General features: G+C 41.3%; 1 protein-coding gene across 33 annotated transcripts in view; it reads right to left on the reverse strand.

Annotated features, from left to right (window-relative positions):
* Positions 1 to 22,073, reverse strand: part of ANK3 (ankyrin 3) — a 345,762-nt gene that overhangs the window by 183,311 nt on the left and 140,378 nt on the right. For 10 of the 33 annotated variants that reach the window (XM_042033328.1, XM_042033327.1, XM_042033325.1 and 7 more), the window contains exon 1: positions 12,032 to 12,460. The exons of 2 other annotated variants lie outside the window; for them this stretch is intronic. In XM_042033328.1, coding sequence (XP_041889262.1) covers positions 12,032 to 12,145 — 114 coding nt within the window. In that variant the 5' untranslated portion in view covers positions 12,146 to 12,460. Of the gene's footprint in view, positions 1 to 12,031; positions 12,466 to 22,073 lie in introns of those variants that run through there. 21 more of the 33 variants (XM_042033335.1, XM_042033333.1, XM_042033332.1 and 18 more) reach the window with 9 other exon arrangements.

Consider the following 22,073-nt stretch of genomic DNA (forward strand, 5'->3'; position numbering starts at 1 on the left):
AAAAGAAACACACTAAGACAAGAAGAAAGACATTAAGCTGAATTTCGTTTTCACCCCTAAACTTTAAGAATTAAAAAGAATATATTTTGGTTAGCAGACTACAATTTCAGGGAACAATTGATATTTTGTGGGCGTACATTAATTGCTCGACTTTGTACCAGAAATACCTTAAACCTGACAAGCCCCGATTAATTTGTGGTTAACTCTTTGGAGGTGGACCTTGGCAAAGCACTAGACTCTATACCCCCTGTGTAAATTCCATACCCCCTGTGTAAATTCATGCAACCAGATAACAGATAAGTGATATTATCTTTTCAAGGACTTAATCAGATGATTGCTTGGATGTCCTCCAAACAATTAAATGCTATACAGAGCTAGAGGGTTTTTGTCATTTTGCCTACCTGGAGGCCTGAATCCCTCCCCCAGCCAAGGCAGCATCTCTGCCTGGGCAGGGCAGGTTTGCAAGGACTGCAGTCCCCCAGCAGCCCTGCACTCAGAGCAGTAGCCCTGCAGGCAGATCCCTGCTTGCTCACTTGCAGCACAGAGGATGCTCTCATGGAAGAGAGATGTCCCCCTGGCCACGTTATCAGCCATCCATGGCCCCTGCTGCCCAGAGAGCCTGCCTGCACTGGCCTGGGAGGAACTGAAGCCCTCCCTGAGCTCCGCAGGGTTTGGAGCCCAGGCCCCTGCAGAGGCTGCATTTTTGCTGGCTTTGTCCTTCCTGCTCTGCTCCCTTCTCTCCCAGGTTTTATCTACTGATGTGGCATTGAGAAAACACTGTGAGTTAGTAAGGAGCTCCTCAGAATGAGGAGTTCATCTCCCACCACCTAGTTACAGCCAAAATAAACCCAAACTTCTGGGACAGCTGCCTCAATCACTCCTTCCCTCTCTGCCATTGCTGTTCCCATCCAAACGCTGCTCCCATTTCAACATCAAGGCCCTTTCTAATCCTTTTATTCCTTCTTTCTCGTCTTTCTTCAAACTGACTGGTCTTAAAAGTTCACCAGCCTTGTTTGCTCATTTGCATTTGGTAGTAAACAAGGAGAAAGGGGAAGCTTTGCTGTTGGGAACAAAGGGCTACAATTTTGACCAGCTTCCCTGCGGATCTTGTTTGGTCACAGCATCTCTTGGCTTTCCAACCCAAGGCAGATTGTGCATGTGGCCTTTCAAGCTGAATTTATTGCGTATGTTCAGTGGTTCTGCTAATTGGACCTCTGACTTGACCACAATTCAGTGAGTTTAGCTTCAAGGATAACAAGCATGTAGGCCAAGAAGATACATACAACGTTATAAAATACACTACATTTAGCTGTTTCAGATTAAACTCATGCACTTCTGAAACCAGGATTTGGATAACTTTCCTGTATATTAGGTGGGCTAAACAGAAAAAATTCTGAAAGAGCTTTAAAAAATCTTTGTAAACAACATGGGTTTCTATCGGTAACTTAAAGAATATGATCAGTCTTTCTAAAACAGCCTTTAATCAAAGTCTTGGTATACTATTAAAAAAATTAATCTAAATAACAGTAAATTGGATATTTATACTGAATACCAAGAACCATAATTAGAACTGTTACCATGCATGCTTCCTCTCCACCAAAAGCTTTTCAAAAAGCACAAAATTCTTAAAAAAACTTACTTCTCCTCCAGAATTATGGTAAGACACAAGCAAAAACTGTTCCTGAGGGCTGTGGACACAACCAATAGGTCACACACCAGGACAGCACTCAGCAGCTCAGAGGTCATTAAAAAACTATAAAACCCGCCCAGGCCTTATTTTGTAGCCATGATCCTTATGCAAGACATGCAAAATACATTCTGTATCAAGAACAGAAAAACAGCCAGTGCTTGCCATTTCAAAGTGGTCCTTAAAATGCACAAAAACAAAAACATGGAGATACTTTATGGACACAAACCCCAGCGATTAAATAAACTGTTTAACATCAAACTAGAAGAATCAGTGGTGAACCCCCTACTCTTTGTTTGTTGCTTGGATGACTTGGAAGTTTTCATACTTTTCCTCTTTTATGTGGGCAGTGTGTGCTGAGTGTGCAAAACATTTCTTGAGCCTTCTTTAAGCATAAACAGACAGTCTGATAGTACAAAAAAAGGTAGACAGAAAAATATCAGATAGGAACATCAAACAACATACACTTTCCCATAACTGTTAAAAAGCGTTGGCTGCTCCTCAGGCTGCCCTACTTAGAAACTTTGATTGTGCACCCACTGTCATGAGACATGTTTTCCTCTCATCATCTTTTTAATCTTTTCAGACTGGTAGAAAAACAGCAGTCTTTAGTTATCAGAATTTTGATGTTTAACAGCTTCAAAGTGCTGGTGGTTTCAAATTAAATCAAGTGGCAAGAAAAACTAGGACTGCAGGTATCCAGTGCATTCACCAATTCTCCTCGAAGATGTTTTTTCTGCTTAGATGGTGAAAATGTAATAGAGGAAACCTTTGCCACCCACTTCTGAGCAGTATCTCACCATGGGATGTTTCAACTTTTCAGAGTTTTGTTCTGCAGAAGCTGTCCATAGGCACCCTCCAGAACATACTGTTTGTTACTGCCTGGCCAAAAAGAAAAAGGCTTGTTTTGAAAGAGGCTTCCTCAGCACTATGGGAAAATGCTGCATTTACTCACACATAGATTGAGCTTCTTTTCTGACTTGCTGCACCATGAGGTGCTTGGTGCACATCCCTCTCCTCTGGGGAGATCTTTCCCCTCAGGCATAGAGAGCACCCTGGCTGGGCTTACCCACCTGTGCTTCAGGGGCTGGTCAGAGTCTATATCTGAAAAATATCTGTATTCACTTTCCTACAGTCTGACCATGAAAACTGGCCCAAGCATCAGAGGTGATTGCCAGATTCACACAAATCCAAAGGGAGCAGGAGAACAGGTTACTGAGAGCACTCAGACACCGCTATTTCCTCATGGGCCAGTGGTACATTGAGCTGTTGGGATGGTTGCAAATGCTCACCATTGAGCCAGTGATTAATGAAAGGGAAATGATTACAGTTCCAGAGATACCCTAGCAGGGGTCCAGAAGGAGTGGTAATGCAGTTATGGGAGAAAGAAAAAAAGCTGTGTGGGAGAAAATAAAATTATTCAACCTCTGAAGGAGTTTCATCTAAAGCTCTGAATGCCTGTATTTATAAGACACTCTGATTCAACGCTGGAAAAGTGACTGAAGCTAACTACAGTCAGTGCCTCAGCTCCACCTTTGCCTTCTGTTAGTAAAATACTCCATAAATTCATGTTGGGAAGCGGAGGGAACACCTGTCCAATGGATATTGCCCAACTCTGCTTTTCTACAAGTTCCCAGAGAACACTGCCGAGCACGTCCTCAAGTTCACCCATCTGGAGAGAACACAGCAAAGGACATCAGCACAGCTACCTGTGAAAATCTTGTTCAACTAAAGGAAGTCAATGATGGAGTTATTCTGCATCCTGACATTTACAATTCACCAGAAAATGAACCAACGTGCTGAAGAGAAAGTGAGTTCCACAACTGTATCTTCTAACAACAATCAGGGCAGGTAAAAGTGGGGTTTCTTAGAGGGCACAGCCAGGATAGCACCACGTGGTATCTCTTTATTATACTGCCTTTAAGGAAAGCTCTGTAGATTATGCAAACAAGGGGGCTCTAACTGAAAGGTTAGATATCAACAACTGCACTGACTCGTGAATTGCTCTGAGCTTTGTGAACTCAGAATGTGATGCAGAAATTGCCGGTGACACTGTAATTTGAAGAATTTTAAAGGAAATTTGACAGAAGTTTAAAAAGACCATTAAACTTTTTGATCTAACAAATTCTTTTCAAAGTGTCTATTCATTAAGAACAGGATTTATAATTCCATTAGGAATTAATGACAGCAATGGAACAGGATCACACTGTAAATTACAGAAATGAAGAAACAGAGTATTTATACACAGCCACAGCACTTCTGAAAACGCCATTAACAACTTTGTGGACAGCTTCTCCCTAGGGACCCAGCCTGGCCAACAGCTCTGGCATTGGGCTGAGCCAGGCTTTCCTGGATCCACTGCAAAGGGAACACGCTTCCTCTGGAATTAAACCCCTTGCAGCACCACGCCACCTCTCCCAGGGTAAGTGCCCCCTAACAGAGACTCACTGTGGGAAGCAGCGACACTCTGGAGATGCCCAACTCAGGGCTGTGGATGGACGGCTACAGAACACACAGGTGGGGAGTCCCAGCCAGGTCCTGACCCCCAGCTCCCCCCGGCTCCTGCCCTGCACACACACAAACCCATGCTGTACGTGCATTACAGATGTTTTGCTGTGTGTACAGCCTGTAATTGTAGAGGGCAGCAGGACTGGTACACAGGCTGATGAGAGCACAAAGATGCCACACAAGCAGCTGTGTACCAGAGCACCATCCCCAGCCTGGCAGATCACATTAGTGCAGGGGGGTACTTGTGTGACACCCTGTGGTTTCTCCTCACTACTAGGGAACCATGCAAGTACTTGGATGTGTATCACTTACTAGCTGCCCATAGTCTATCAGAGTTCAAGGATCTGCTTTGAAAATATGATAATGCACAAGCAGCCACTTCAGCAGCTCCTGGAAATGCTTTCCTGGCACTCACACTTCAGCTACCTGTCTCCTCTTCTGACTCTCCTCTCTCTCTCCAGCAGAGCCTGGGTACTTAAGAGCATCTTACTTGAAGAGGCAGCGGCCAGAGGGGTAAGGACAGGCCTGTAGCTCAGAGCTGAGCTGACAGGATTTCTGCTTTCAAAAATACAAACAACTGACATACCTTTATCTCATCTATGCACTTGTACTTATAGGGGTATTACAAATACATGACTACAAGTGAGTGTGGAATACATGAACGCAATTCATGGAGTGGCTTGGGTTGGAAGGGACCTCAGATATCTCCCCGTTCTAACCTCCCTACCATGGGCAGGGACACCTCCCACTAAACCAGGTGTCTCTTTCTTCACAGGGGAAGCAAGTGACAAGATCACAGTGGGGATTTTTTGTATTTTAAATTATTAATTTAATGGGTGAAGTACCAGGCACACTCAGGAGCCCAACTGGCTCCTGGTAGAGATGGGGTGGCCAGAGACATCAGGCTTAATACCACTGGTAGAGATGTTGTTGAGGTAGCTCCAACAGGCTCTGTGATACGTGTCATGTAGCACCCATTAAATAAATGTAGACCTTGTGTCTGTATACCTTGCCATGATGGGGTAGTGGATACCTGTTAAGGTACAGACCTTCATTTCCTGCTTGCACTCACTAGCAATCAATTAGAGGACATGGATTGCACCACTTTTATCAAGAAGTAACTTCTTTCATAAAATCCCCTTGATTTAAATTGCATAAATATGGACTAGGGTATCAGAAACAGAAGTGAACCCTTCTGTCTTGGACTTTTCTCTCTAATTCTGAATGACTTTCAACGAAAAAATAGAAAGATGCTGAAGTGAATTCTCAAACTGAGATGTAAAATTGATAATTAAACTGTGATAGCATTCAGCTGCCCAGTAAGCTGAAATCCAAAACTGTGACTAGAACACAGCTAAACAAACAAAACGTTGGGTAAAACACATAATTTATGTTTTTAAAACAAAATCATAAGAAGTTGTCTAAAGTTTTCAGATGAAGGTGACTATGAAGTACAACATGTCCCGTGTCTTTCTGCAACTAAAAAGGCAAAATAAAGTTTTAGTTCTGGTACATAACACAAAGGCAACTGCTTGTGTAAATCTCAGGACAATAAATCTTACATGGGATGAATTTGTATTACTAAACTGTCATAGCTTTCAGCTTATTGGCAAAATTATGATTTATAAAAAAATAAAACACATCCCAGAGTGAATTTTCTTTTCAATTAACAAGACAATCTTCTTATTTCATCTAGTTATCTTCTTATTTCAATCTAGTTCTCCCTTCCACATTAGTCTTCCTTGAATAAATACTAAAGAAATATAATGTTGGATTTCCCTTCCAAGTCACCACACAGTGATCGCTGTAAAAAATAAAAAGAGAAGCTGATCTCTTCCATGCTGGTCACTAATTACCCACCTTGTAGAGCACTGGTCAACCAAGCAGAACTCCACAAAAATACCACATCAGGCAAGAGACACAATAAAAAGATTTTTTGAAAGTGTTACATGAGCCCATACATCCACCAGAGATATCAGAGCCTGATGTGCAGAATGCCCAGAGCTGAAGCTGCAAGGCTGGAGGACACTCAATACTTTGAAAATGAGGGCATTCCTTTAACTTGTCCCACACACACTGAATTATCCTCTGAAGGCATGTATAGCTCTGGATTTAAAATACATGGGTGTAGCCTGCATTAGGTAACTGAGGTGAGGAACAACCTGGGGCAGCTGGTCCGTAAGCTCATCAGCTGAAGTGCCTCCCCAGCACGTCCCAGTCTAACAGGGAGGGATTCTTTTTATAGAGTGCTAAAAGGCCGGAGAGGTTTCCAGCTGGACAGGAACACTGGAGCCCATCAAACCCTGCAGGCCCCGTGCTCTGCCTTCACAAGGCACTTCTGCGCTAGTCCCACTCCTCAGCCAGAAAATCCCTGACACCACTCTACCAGTGGCCTAAACAGCTGCACAAATTCCTGAACAGCAGCAAATCCAGCCTTTTATTGTCTGAACTTCAGGCAAATCACTGTGAGAATACATCAGGCTTTGTGTGAGCAGTAATTTTTTTTTTTAATACAGCTTACAACTCAGACTTTATTTTTTCTCTGTTTCTTTCCTCCATCCACACATGTTCCACATCATCCACCAAGAGCCTAGTTCTCAACTCACCTCCTCCCCCCAGCAGCCTGTTCCAGTCAAACTAGGTCTGACTGAGTCTAACACTCAATTTTAGCAGGTGCTCAGTCAGTTCCACTAGTTGACAAGTATTTTGGCTCACAGTAACAAACATTTAGTAAACGCCCAAAGGGAATAGCATCAAAGTATGCATTACTTATCCTGAAGCCATCAATTCAGGCAAGTTAAGAGCTTGAAATTAGCAGAGTTTTGACTTTTGGCACAGGGTTGAATATTCATACACCCATAATCATATAAGAAATTTTTTTCTTCTTAAATCACTGTTCACTAACCGTCTTGGAATTTTCTTTTACTTTCAAGAGCATCCCATTTCCCCTTCCCTCAACTCTCAAAAAAAATCCCAAAGAAACCAAACAGAAAAACCAAACACCAAAAAACCAACTCAGCCTGGGTGGAAAAAACAGGATAAAAGACTCTGTGTTAATACCAACCAGGTAATAGCAACAGTATTGATTTACACTGCCTGAGAGTCCAGCTGTAAATCCAGTCATGCAGGCACCTCTCTGTAACAGCGAGGCTGCCCATGGCTGGTCCTCCCTCCTCTTGCTCATCCCCTCCCTCCACAAGCTGCCAGCATTTGGCACAACACAGGTTATAACCCAAAGTGACACTTGCATAGTGACTAATGGCCATCCCTTGTGACAGCACAACCCTGAGGCATCAAGAAGGTGAAAAGGAAAAGGTAAATGTTCTCAGCCCGGCTAAATAAAAATGTAACAGCGCAAAATTTTTTCTGGGTTTATAAACAACAAAGTAATGCTGAGCAGTGCCCACTTCAAATGATGCTGTAGTGCTCGACACACAATACAACGCAATAGTTTCAGTCCCTTAGGGGTCATCTTCAAAGAAGGAATTGTTTCTCCAGCTGAACAGAAACACTTTCACCACCAAGCTCCACACTGGTAAGAATACAGCATTGTTAGTAGATATCCCATCCACCAGTGCCCCTAAACATCTATCAAAAATACCTTTCTATTTCATTTGCCTCTGACAGAACATCATGTCTAAAATCAAGGATATGGCTGAAATTTTCCTCACACCTACAAAAGATTCACTGACTTAATTCTTCTTTCAGACCCTTAATCTACACCATCTTCTCACTTACCATAGGTCATGTTCCCAGATGTTAGAGCAACGTCTGCCTGGTTTGTGCTTTAACACAAATGAGTTAAAGAACAATTACTTGTACTCAACTTGTCTAGATTCTACTATGCTCAAGTTCAACTGTTCAGAAGCCATGAAACAGATCTCTAATCAAGATTTGTTTATAAACAATGAAGCTACTTTTAAAAAAATGGATGGGGATTTTTACTTATTGTCTGAGTTAAGAGCTTTACCTGTTAGACTTGCTTGCACATGAAATTGACATTTGTACTAAAACCTTCACATGGCTGAGATCTGTAAAACATCTGACAGCCCTGAGAGAGCTGAGGGGAAAGGAAAAGGAGGGAATCTCCCAGCTAGGATATGATGATGCCCTCCTGGGGTCCCGCTGCCCCTGGGAGGTGTTCCCAGCTCTGCTGTGCCCAAGACATCTCTCACAGGCCCTTGGAGCTGGCAGCCCAGCCCAGAAGATGCACAAACTCCTCAAAGCCACATGAGCAGCTGCAACACCTACAGGCTGATCATTCCTGACACAGCATTTCAATTTATATCCATTAGGAAATTGCAAGGCAATTTTTTTCAGCATACCTGAGAGTTAAGTAAAACCTTCAAACACCATGAGTCTTATGATGAAATTAGCAGGATTTATTTTCCCTGCTGCCCACAAGTTTGCAGCAGCAGGGCTGTGACAACAGCCTTTAACATCTCAGGGACAGTATGCAGCCAGGCTTTGCATTATGATCAAATTATTCCCTGTTCCCAAAGAACACAAGAGCTCCTGAGCACTGCACGCAAATGGAAACCACTTCAGTCCTACTAAATATTGTATAAAACATAAATCATTGAGTATGAGCCAAGACCTGTCCTTCTCTTCTACTAGGTACCGAACAGAGAACACAAAAAACTCCTCAGAGATTTCACCTTTATTTTAGGAAAGGCACTGACTAAGCAACCAATTGCTGTCCAGACATTATTACAGGATAAACAATTTCCAGTTTTCACAAACCAAACTATGCATGACAGAGCTGCACTGTAAAGTATCAAGCAAGCCATCCTATCCATCACTTACTTTTCAGAGCGGTTTGGCTTGTTCTGTGATACCATTAAAAGGTCAGGTGTGCCCTTGGATGTACTCAAACTATTTGCAGTGTAGGACACTGCACAACCGTCCAGAGGCAGAACTGCATGAAGCTGTAATAAAAACTTCAACAGAATAAATGGGAAACCTGTATAATGCAGATCCTTCAATTGCTGGCCCCATCCCTTTCTCTTGCCTGAGTTAAGCTGGGTAAGCTCTGAATCTTTTAGATCCTTTGGCTAATGACTGGAATGTCCTGAATGCAGGCAAACAGAGTGGTGGGGCCATAGGGTACAGAAGCACAGCCTCTCTACAGAGCTAAGTGCTGCAATTCAAAAATATCTCACCTTGAAATTAAATGGGATGGGACATAACACAGGTTTTTGTTTTGTATGTTTTTAAAAAGGTCATTTCTCTCATACAAGTCTTGAAGCAAGCCTTCACAGGAACATTATTACACTGTAAATTGCTTAACCAGTCAAAAGCAGTGAAATATTACCCTCGGACTGCCATCCTCCAACTAAACAGGAACATAAATCAGCATGACTGTTGCTAGTATCACACAAGGCTAAGACACTGGCTGATCCCACCAGTCTTACTTTCTAACCATTGGTTGCCTTGGGCTCCTTACTGTATAAATTATCCAGAACCATTAGCATTCTTTGTTGTTCCGATGTGATTGGAAGACTCTAAAGGATATTTCTGCATGCTGCTTAAGCAAAGGGTAAGCTTTGTGCAGTATCATGTGATCAACAAAAAAATCCCCAAGTACTGCCTGCTTGTGGGTGGTGCAGAGGAACAAGAAGTGACTCACAACTCATAGTGGAAAATTTGGGGGGAAAATGTTTTAAATAGTCAGGAAAAGTACAAAATGGCCAACCACAATTATTGGACTTCCTACGCCCCATGTACTGGGTAATAAAACCATATCTTTGATGTGGGACAACAGATGCCCAAATGTATGAGAGTTAAGTGAAGCAATTCCTAGGTTTTGCTCCATTCTCCTACTAGAGAGGGCCTCTACCTGTCCTGAATCTGCAGAGTCCTAAGGAAACTCAGAAAGAAACTGGAATAAGCTACCAAATTCCAGTCTGATGCGAAGGGGTCGGGGGGGGGGGGAGAACCCAAAAAAAGCATCTGGTGGAGCAAAAGCTCTCTATTTTCTCTCACTCTTGAGGCAGAAATAAAATGCTGAAAGAAATCCATATATTTGGGATTAATAGACAGATATTTATCCATGTGCCACTCTGGTTGCTGAGAGATTTCCTCTCTACAGCAGTGTTGTATAAACAATAAAGCATTTTTGTCCACAAAGCAATTGTCTCACCTCACTGAATCAAGAGCCTCTCACTGCTGTATCCCTTCTATATTGTTCTAATTCTGAGTTGTGAGGAAGCTCCCTCACACAAAGACAGTGCATGGATCTGGTTGGGCACGCTATTGTTAAACTTGAGCACTTCAAGTACAACGTGGGCTTCCTGCAGCATGAGTAGAGTTAGCTGAGAGACTGCACATTTTAGCTCACAAGCCATAGGTAAATATGGACTGAGGGGACAGCTCCTACAATTAATTCCTTACTGCTACGGTCATTTTCAGCTGGGGCAGGGGGAACCCACCCTGACAACATTACAAACCTGCACATAACCTAAACAGCAGGCAAGAAAAATATTACTAATTCAGGCCAGTTTCAAACAGCAGCATCTCAAAATTCACCTCAAAGACAGAAACTTCTTTATACTGTCCTTTATCCTGGAAAATGATTCAGAAGATCTATACATTCACACAGAAAAAATACCGACAGTGTAGATGGCTGCAGCAAATGTACTGCAGCATGTTAAGAGTCTCCTAATATGCTGGCTAGAACAGAAGGCAGTGGGTTTCTCAGTGCTTTCATCATGGATAGTACTGCCACAGCAGAGAGAAAAAGAGGAAAGGGCAGGGAAATGCTGACTCTCGCCCAACCAAAGGATGCACATATGTTAGAGGAAATCTACATGTCGTTTAGGAAGCACATGCACTGCTTCTCTGAGCATATGAAGATTATCCAATCCCCCCCTTAGGGGGATTTCACAAAGGCACACAGAAATACTACATGCCCAGGTTTCTGTAAAGACAACTGGCTCCTTGATATGTTCTTGAAAAAATTATCATAAGATACAGCCAAAGACAAGAAATCGTGGCAGGGCCTTATTTCTATGGAGCAGAGTACAAGATGTCATTTATAAGGACATATCCTCAGAGCTGCCAAAGTAGCTGGCCTCTTTATCTGTCATTATGCCACAAACCATAACTATTTTGCTTTATACCTTAGAGAGAAACAGTAAGCCTGGAATCACACGGAGGCTCCTGACCTGAACAATGAGCAATGCAGTGCCTACTGAATTTTTCAGATCCTAGTTTGCTGAAGGGTTTTCTGCAGCTAAATCAAATCTACAGCAGAGAAAAACCAGGCTCTGTAATCTCAGCCACGTATTTCCCTAACAAAAGAAAGTTGCTAATAACAGACTGTTACAGCTCACCGTTAGGAAAAAAGAGAAACACTGAAACACCTTATTTCTGTAACATTATCCCAAAAATGGATGTTTCAGAAGCCAGACATGTGACACAGTCCCAACACAAAAAAAATCTGCCTCTACACACATCCCTTTTAAGTACATGTATGTAAGACTAAACTATTATGCTATGCTTTGCTATTAAACCTACAAGAAAGCTCAGCATTAAACCTCACATGATGGTTACAAACTATTTCCAACTCACAGACAGTTTGCATATCACAGCAACATAAGTGGGAAATGAAAGCACACCTTCTGCATCATCACTGCAATCAACTAACCTCCAATTAAACATTCAATTGCTTTGCAAACCCCACAACCATGGTTACAAATGCTATTTTACAATGTTAACAAATTACTCCGACAGCTACCAAGTTACAGGCAAGAACAAGCTTTGATACTTCAATTGCAAGGTAAGAAAATTAAAACAAAAGAATCCCTGTTCAGAATTTGGCACAGATCTAGATACCTTTTTCTTCCGATCCCGGGATCTTTTCCTGTGTTTTCTTTTTTTCTCAGTTTCTTCCTCAGCATTTATTTCTAAATCCCTGTTTTTCTTTAACTGTGATGCTGCGTGAGCCATAATGCATTAAAAATCCTTTACAACAATGTTCCCTTGTAAAAGGTGATTTCCTCGGGCACCTTTAGCCAGCCCTTACAGCAAATGTTCCAGTGATTGGAAAGAAATCTGTGACCAGAGCCAGGAACACATTCAGGATTCAGAGATCTCGCAGAAGCTTGCAGTCACTACAAAAACACATAGTTGCAGATTTCTTCCTATACCTTTCTGCACCTGCACCTTTGTAAAACAGTGCAGCCATCGTAATGCATTTAACGTAATGAAAAAGACAGCTGGGACAGAGAAAGCTGTATTATGGCTGTATCCCCTGCCACCAGCTGGAAGTGCCTAAGTGACTCCACTGAAGGGGGAATGCTGAAAAGGAGCGCTTTCTATTAAAAGAATTCCAGAACAATAACATATGCTGCATTGTTTTCTCATCACTAATCTTCAAGCACGTTTTTAAAACCTATTAAAAATAGCAGTGCTAATGTTGTACGTCTCTCAGCTAGTTTTGTGTAGTAAGCCATTTAACCTATAACGAAATGGAGCAGCTCCTACTTTAGGTTAACTGCTGATGGTGACAAAAAAAATAAAATAAAAATTTCTTTCTACCATGGAGACTCTGACTGCATTATGTAGAAAACAATGCATGCATTGCCATATCTTAACAGTGTGTCCTTTATACCCATTTTTCAATTCCAACACATTTTGTGAGAGAGGATTACAGAAAGCCCTGTTGTATTTTTTCCCCCTCTTTTTTTTTTTAAACATACTTATTACAACACATCATACTGAAAGAAAGATGCAATCACACTGGTGTGTGAAACAGGCATTAAATTCATGGGAGATTTTCTGGCACCGTTCATTTACGTGGTCAGAAAGGGAAATCGGCACTATTTCCACGTAGTTGGAAATGTACTTTTAGGCTTTTATGTCAAGGCTTGCTTCAATCATCTTACTATTTTTGCCACCTGAGTCCTCAATGACTGCAGCTTTTGAATATTCATTATGGGAGGTAAAATAGCAGCAGTATTAAGGCCCGCAGGAGGATCTTTTACTAGGATGAACACAGAGCAAGCATCTAGTAAATATGGAACCATATTTTTCTGCACAAATATGAACAATCAGCAGCTTGCCTCAAGACTGCTGTTTTTAACCTTTCCCATTGTTCCTAGTAGCATGTTTCACTGTAATGAAGATTAGCAGTCTAATCTCTTTCAGATAAAACCCCAAAGTCTCTCCAAGTGAAACCAGAGTATTTCACATGGTATTAGCACTTCTTTCCAGAAGGAAAAAAATCAGATTCTGTTGTAAAAATGAAGTTAAATTTAAATTCGAAGTGCAACTAGCCAAATCAGGCTGCATCTTCTCAGCGCAACATAAAACCCAGAGATGTCTCACACGGTTGTAAATATTCTTCCCCTGAACTTGAGAGACATTTTCTGAATTCTCGTTGCTGAGGCCCAGCAAGCAACATGCTTTAGAGTTTTCACATAACATGGCTAAAAGAAAAATAGTATTTTAAACCTCCAAAACAGAAACTGCTTTGAACACATCATATGTTGTCGAAAAGGCAGTACATAGTGCACTGCCTGTCTCCTGTTCCCAGGCTAGGAAACTGGGTTTAAAAAGTTGATTTTTTTTGGAGTGACTTTAAAGAAATGCCCAAGGATGGAGGCCACAGTTATGTGACCTTAGGGATTTTTCTTCCTGCTGCAGTAAAATCACAGGTTTCTGTGTGCATCCAAAGCTCCTATACACCACCTATAAAACCTATACACCAGCATGTACCTCTCCATACTCCCCCTCCACCACTGAAAGACCTCTGAAGCCTCATATAATGCCACTTTGGAAAGCTGTGGGAAGAGGAGTGCTGCCCTTGGGCAATGCCTGGTTTTGAACTGGAAGCAGCAAATTCCCACTTCTTGATGTTCTGCAGAGACTTGAGTAAACACGTTTCTAGAGATGCAAAGAGTACGCCCCAGAGATGCTTTGAACTGCAAGGCACAACTGCAAGCTGTCAAAGGCCACTCTCAGGCAGGCACCTGGATTTTGGCCCAGCTCTCCAAGGAAGCCCACGGCAGCAGTGAGGAGACTCTGCTCTAGCACAGGAGCCCTACTAGAGAGAGGAGCTAGCCAGGCTGCTGATTTATGGGGGCTGAAGAAGGTACTTCAAGAAGGACGGTGGCCAAACTATCAAGTTTTGGCGGGAAATGGAAGACTGCCTCGTGCCTATTAAAAAAAATAAAATAAAAAAAGGCAAAGAAAAAGCACCCAAAGCTTCACTTTCTAGCCTGCAAGCTGGCTGCAGGACCTTGGCAGTTATCCTCTTGGAAAGTCAGTTCTCTGTCTGTAAAATAAAGTTGATGTTAGTTCCCCTGTCTGACATAACGCAGTTATTAGCACAGAAGTGCTTAGAAAATACAGCAGAACCAGAACTGAAAGTGGATTCAACAAAGTTCAATAGAGGTGGATCCCTCTTATTCCCAGCACATTTCCATCTGGATTTGAAAGACTCATGAGTCTTTGCCTTAGGAAACCAACTTTATTCGAGCCACACTTGAAGTGAATGCTGCTGTCATTCACCGCTTGCTGGCTAATCCTGTGACGTCCTATAAGCCTTTTAACCATACTAGCCTGTAATTTATGCCTAAATAACCTCATTAAATGAAAATACAAATGATGCATTATCAAGTGTTAGGTGTTAAAAATACTTGAAGCATACTTTCAAAAATGTTGGCACAGAGAAAACCATGCACATATCCAGCTTAAAGCCCAAGTGCCACCTTATGCACAGGTTGTATTCTATGAAGGTAGAAAGCAGCCCAAGCTTTTATTAATGAGAATAATGCTAAGAAATGAGGATAATAAGTGAACTCACCCAATCCCTTGAGATACGCATAAATTGAAGGATTTTATCTGTCAGCCAAGACTGCTTCATCCCGAGGATCTTTTCAGCTAATTAATCAATTGGACATAACATGCAGATGTTTTTATTATGTGGATTACAATCCTTGCTTCAACTAGAGAGTCCAAACTCCTCCAGAATTAGATTTCAGAAAGAGAAAATGCCTTTTCAAGTTAGGGTTTTGAGAAATACTATTTTAGCTAGTAAAGCAATGATTAAAAAAAAAAAATCAGCATAAGAAAAAAAAGATCCCTTATAGTTAGAGAGACACTAACTAGGGAGATTTTGTGTAGCTTATAGGCTGGGATAGTCTCAAACAGAAAAGAGGTTACAAAAGAAGTGTGAATAAAAGATTCAGACCTCTGTGGAAGAGTGACTGTGTATGTACAACTCCTGGTTTTGGGGAAATGGTGAACTGGCACCATTCACTGGAAGGTGACAGGGCACTGCCAGATGAAAGCTGGATGAAGTGTGAAGGTTTTCATGCCAGATATGTCATAACTCACTCCAAGGGAATTGGGTACTGGAAATCTTCATTAAGTGCTTCTTTTCAGACTTCACTAAAATAATTAAGCTATTTGATTTCACCCTTAATTACAAAGTTAATGAAATGCCAATGAGTGTTTCAGCACAATCCATAGGGTCCTGATAAAGAATGATAAACTGTATCTTACTTGAACAATGGGAAATTTACACTTTCTGTTAGCACAAGGATAACGTCTACTTAGCTTCATCTGCTCACAAAGTCATAGTAATAATGGCTGGAAGTGATTTTATCAACCTGAAAGTCAAGTGTGTCATTTGGTTTAGTTTAAGATGCTAGTCCCACTGTTAAAACTAGATTCAAGAGACTGCAAAACAGCATTAGCATATAACATTGAGATGGATTTGGAAAAAACCCACAAGTTATAGGGGGAAAAGATGTTCACAGTCTAATTACTGGTGTTAATTCATCAATTGGTCAGCAGCTTATAGAGCAAAGATAGTACTATCACTTTTACAGTTCTTTTAAACAAATTATACAGCCCTAGAAAAAAAAGATAAGACACTCATGAAAATATTGGCTTATTGAGAAAATGCCAAAAAATAGCTCTATGAAAATCTAAGTGTTTTTAGGTAAGATGGAACGCCATAGAAACATTCAGTATTTACACTTCTCAGATCACTATGGATCCAAAAAGGTTTATAATCACACACAGTGCTAGAAGGTCACTATGAAAACTTTTACTGGTAAGCAAAGTATGCTACATTTTCCCAAAGATGAAAAGACCACTATAGGTAGACTAGAAATAGAAGAGAGTAAAGGAAAGGAAAACACATGGAGAAAAAGAAATCCAATTCTTACTACATTACTCTTAAATTCTTAATTTCTGAGGTTTCTGGTGCAGAACACATGCCCCTATTGCCCTGCTTTGGATTATTTTGTTGAGTAAAGCAATAGAAATGAGAAGGGGGAAAAAAAAGAAGAACAAGACTTACTGGAAATAATAAACCAATTCATGAAAATAACATTCTGGGAGAATACAAGGTAGAAGAAATAAAAAAAAAATTATTTGTGAAAATAAGTTTACCATAAAAAACTTTCTAACGAGTCTCATAATGTTCATCTGCTCACGTGTTAGACTAGCAGGCCTTGTGTCTCAAAATCAAACAAAAAGTACCAAACAAGACTAAAAGCTTATTTAGCATTTAATTTTACTTTTTAGCTCCTGTTCACACATTTGATGTCCAGGATAGGATGGACCCATCTCCAAACATGCAGAAAATCAAGGCCACTAAGTTGTAAATGAATGGAAAATAAGAGAAGTTAAGGCTTGCTTGGCTCTTCTGTGTTGTTGCATTGAGTTTCTCCCACCACCTGCTTCTTCTAGCAGAATTCTATTTTGGCAATAACAATCCCAGAGAAACTGGGGAAACATGTCAGAAAGGAACGCATGCACTACACAAAAGAGCAGGAAAATACCTAAATTGTACTTTATACACCACTTTTACAGTGCTAACCCCCTCAACTTCTTTGAATTTATAGTATAAAATGTGGAAATGCACTGAATTATGTTCTGTTTCTTAATTGACTTCTTTAGGGCACAAGGGCTTAAAAAATGCTTTGGAAATGACACAAATTCAGGGATGCAGTGATAAAGGCCAGAGGCTTACTACTTCTTAAATGACCCTTCTTAAATTTCCTACTGGAAATTCAGGTAGAAATGGTAACAATTGTAAAAACAAAAACAAGCAAACAAACAAAAACCCAAGCCCAAACAAACCACCACAACAACAAAAACCACAACTAAGCCAAACCACCCCAAAAAACCTCAACCCCTCCCCGAAACACCCACACAGAAAACAATCATAGAACATGTTTTCCACTAAGCACTCTCCAGACACATCACCTGCCCTCTGAGCTGAAACAAGATCAAAGCAGCAGCCACTTTTGAGCTCGTAGAATTAAGTGCAAAATTACTACTTCCCTATGTAGGGATGACACTTTTTGGCTTAACTGATGATGTTACACCTGCTGTGGTCCAGCTTACTCAGAACATGAGGATGGCTGTCACATCTGTGAATTTTAACTCCAAGCTGGAGGCATGAAAATGACTACAGGTTTTTGTTTGCCCTTAAGACTTGCACTGTAAATCCAGACAGTTCAAAGCTGACTCAGGGCTCGCATGGTTTCAGGGGCAGGGGAAATGGGGAAATAAATCTTCAGCTGTCCCAGGCCACCACGCAAGCATGGTGAATCCTCCTGCAAACAAACTGGGAGAAGGGAACAATGTGCTCATGCAAAGGCAGAGGAGGAAGGACTTCAGAAGACTGAAGAGCACTCAGGACCTGGAGATCACCAACCCTGTCTTTCAAAACAGGGTTTTGATTTTGTTTGAGGCCTACACAGAGAAAGGGAGCTCACGGTGACAAATTAATAGTAACTCTTCTGTGAAGATGGTGTAAAGAGTTTCATCTCTGACTCATAACAAACTAAGAAAAAGGTACCTATGTATCTTATTTATAGAGGGACACTAATTGCAAGATAGATTTTGTGTGGGTTTGTGGATGGAATTGCCGAGCAGCCCAGAAAACTTACCCAATGCAAGGAATACTGGTGAGAAAAAGATATATAACCCCTAAATTGTTGCTGAGCACACACACCAAAAACTTTCTCCCCATTCTTCCTCTGCCAAGAAGAATATTGCTAAAACCCTACATTTACTGGGAGCCACTGAAAGTGTAGCAAGCACACACTTTTGAAAAATGCCTTTGTACTTTTTTTCCCCTGCAATTCAAAGACCACACTACAACCAGGGCTGAAACTCCCATGGAGAGCGTCAGCGTCTTAGGGATGCTGATGAAGATCCCTAGGAAATGGCATCGAACTGATTCCACACATCTTAAGGGGTAGAAGTTCTATCCCAGACTGACACTAGAACACAGTGACATAGCTTTCAACCCTCACTTGGAACTACTGAAACTGTACATTCAGAATACTAACTTCCCTCCGATTCCGACTTTAATTATTTCTCTTTGCCTAGTCCACCACGCTCTCCTAGCTACTGCAAGCCCCAGTAGGGCGACCAGGAGGTCAGCGGAATGGTGCTACAGGGCACCAAACTGAGTTCTGATCTCAAAATTTCCTTAGATGTATCTGCATATTACACCAAGAGAGCCAGGAAAAGCTACCCCTGTATATACAGGAGGTAAAAAAATAGGCAGGGTTGGAATCAGCTTTGCACTCCCACATGCAGAAATTGAATGCTGTCTGTGATGTGATAGGAGGATCAATCCTGTCCTGGTGAGCTTCAAAAAAAGAAATGCAAAATGCCATTCATCAGGATTTTATGATTCAGCTACAAACTTCACCATGAGTGGTCAATTAATCACTGCTGCATCTGTTAACTTCTGCTCCAACACATGAAAGCAATCTGCTCACACATCCAGCAAACACTGAGCCCGAGCTGGGGTTTCCTCCAACATAAGGAAAGCAGGTATCAAGGAGGAGGCTCTCAGAAGCTCCTCTGCCAGGTCATCCAGTCCCCCAGATACAAGATGAGTTATTCCCTGCTCATCTCTGATGGAAAACTCCCTGTCTCAGAGTGGTTTAAAAATAACCCAAAACAGCAGCAGAAAATGTCTTTGTGGTATTTCAAGTTTCTCAGCATTGAGTCCCCGCCTGCTGTCTCTTTTCTGGAGCAGCAGCAGTCTCATCATAATAAAAGCTACACAAAAAGCTTTTATTAAAAACCACTGCAGAACCTGCAAAGGTGCCAGGAAGCAAATGTGCCTAAGCAAATGAAGCTACCAGAGAGTGGGATGGCACCAGTCACAAATAGATGCAACACCTTTGCCTGTAGTTAGTAGATCACTTTCCAGTACCCTTTACTTCGTATTCATTTATTTTTGTTAGGTTTGGGTCAAAAATGTATACTTCAGGCTCAAAGAAATTTTGACCAAGTGAGCCTTTCCATGAATGACTGCACAATGAGCATCCAGGGGCGTTAGGCCTCTCTGCCTTAGCAAGATACTGTGATCATGAAAATATCATTCAACCTTCCCTACCTCTCCAAAAAGAGAAGTACTTTTAACTGTGGACAATGCCAGCACTTTATCACCTTCTGAAATAGGTTATTCTCCCCCACCCACTGCCAACTGACTGACCCAGTGCCTGCATATTTTCCTGTTGCCAAGCTCTGTGCATTAGGAGCAGCTTACTTGTTTTATTTTGAAATAAAAAGTTGCTGAATGAGTGTAACGAAGGACCCATCTGCAAAGGTCACAAGAAAGGCTCTTGGAAGTTTCCAGCATTCCCCAGCTGCCCCAAGGCTTTCAACAGTATAAACTTTTTGGTTGAATTTCTGTGGCGCAAAAACGCAGAAATTTTAAGAAAGGAAGGAAAATGGTTTCTCAGCTTGTTTGTAGGGTAGGTGGGTTTTCTCATTTTTAATATCCCTGAACTACCTGCGTATGTAAAAAATCTACTACTAACATGCAATACTCCTAAGACAAGGACAACAGGTACACGTGAGCCAACAAGGAGACTGCAGTTTCAGTTCCCTCCCTGATCACTGCCACACTTGAGTGCTGGACCAAGGCTCCCTCAGCAAGTACAGAGGACATATTTACTCACTCTAACTGCAAACTTCCCATTTTAGCCAAACCAAGTGCAGAATTTTCAGTGAAGACACCAGTCCCTGCCAGTGTACACACCATTTCTTAACCTTTAAGGAAATATTTGAAATGAAAATATAAAAGCGAAAAAGAAACCTCCAACCCACTCCAGCATAAGAAACTCATTTAACTAGATTCCTTAATTATTCATTATTCTTTTTCTTATGTTGAAATGACCATCTTTGCCTCATTCCCAAAGGATTGCCTCCATAATTAAGTGAGGGAATCATTAAAATCTTAACATGCTGTCCGAGTGAGATTTTAGTGCTTTAAGTGTTCTGCATGCTCCATGCAGCAGTAAGTTGACTTTTATAGGAAAAAAATGCAAAAAAGCAGAATCATTAGCAATCAATAAAAAGAGGCAGAAGGGTATCAAATGCATATTTTTCAGGTGACATTTTTCTCACTTTCTCGTAAGTAAATTAATGTACCAGTCATAAAATCTACACGTTTACACTTAAAACAATGGCATGTGAAAATTCTCAGTTTCCTTAAAATAACAACCAATATTTAAAAAAACCCCTCAGGATAATTTTAGGAACAGAGATTATCTCTCACTTGAAAAAAAATCCCAACCGAAACCTAAAAAATCCCAAACCAAACAACGAAGTCCAGCTATTAGTACTTTGATACTAAAATCCTGCTGGAAGAAACCCTTGCAGCAAGAAAGGTAACTATGAAAGATTCATAAAAAATCTAAACATCACTGCCACTACAAAAAGTCAGAAATGTTTTGTTTCTTCACAGATTTCACATAAAGCTATTAACGCTCACAGGAGGCCAAGTTCTTTCTTGGCCTGGCAAGAGCAAGTGGGCATATAAAAAAAACCCACTTACCTGTGTAATAATTACAATTATCACAGAATAGGTGCATTGATGTGATGCCTGAAAGCCCAGGTAATGTTAGTGCCCTATTCAGAACAGCAGAGCGAGAGGCAATTCCTGTCCAGATCTGCCTGTAAGCTGCACACACAGTACATAGAGGGTGGGAGGCAATGTAGCCCTCCTGCTTTAGAGAGAGAGAGGGCAAACAGGAGAGGATGAAGTTGGAGGGGGAGTTGCTGAGTTTGTGTTGCATGGCAAACAACGTACATCAACACAAGTTTATGTGCTGGGGATGTAAACACAAAAGTAACAGCCTGGAAGACGCAGGAAAGAAATCTCTCTCTCTCTCTCTCTCTCCTACACAGCTTTGCTTGGGTCTCATCTGGAACACTGTGTCCTATTTCAGCACTAAACTTCTAGGAAAAAGTTGTCAGCTGAAGATGTGAAGATTTTATTGCTTTAACTCTGAAATCCCTCTTTTTCAGAAAACAACCCTGAATGCTTCTCTGAATCTGTGGTTAGTAATAAATAACTTTGGATATGCATATCCACACACTCTTAGCAAAGACAAATACCAGCCAGCACTGCATCCTTGCTCATTTGCCTGTCTCCCCACACCAGCCCTTCTGGATTTTTATTTTTCCCCCCAAAATAGGCAAACCCATAGGAGACTGGAGGCAAACCTCCATAAAAACTAAAGATCACTCTCCAATTTTTATTTTTTTATGTTCCTATGATTTATCTTAAACTGGCTTGTGGAGGGGCTGAGAAGGAGGAACGTTACACGGAAATTCTGTTCAGGGATAAAGGGACTGTTCCCTTTTTAAAGATAGAATAAATTCCAACTAAAATGTTTAACAAACCTAAACTTTAAATAATCAATACTTCACAGAGCAGAAGAGAAGAAAACATACAAGGACTGTTGCCCAGAACAGCTCCAAGGGTACTGAAACAGGTGCATAACAACAGGGGTACATAACAACAATAACTCTGTACAGTTCATGCTAGGACACAGGAATTACATAGGCTTAAGATGAAATTCCAGCCACTAGAGTTTTT

Source organism: Corvus kubaryi, unplaced genomic scaffold, assembly GCF_017639235.1.
Source record: "Corvus kubaryi isolate FWS band 111438036 unplaced genomic scaffold, C.kubaryi_AGA036_p1.0 37357, whole genome shotgun sequence".
Classification (NCBI taxonomy): Eukaryota; Metazoa; Chordata; class Aves; order Passeriformes; family Corvidae; genus Corvus; species Corvus kubaryi.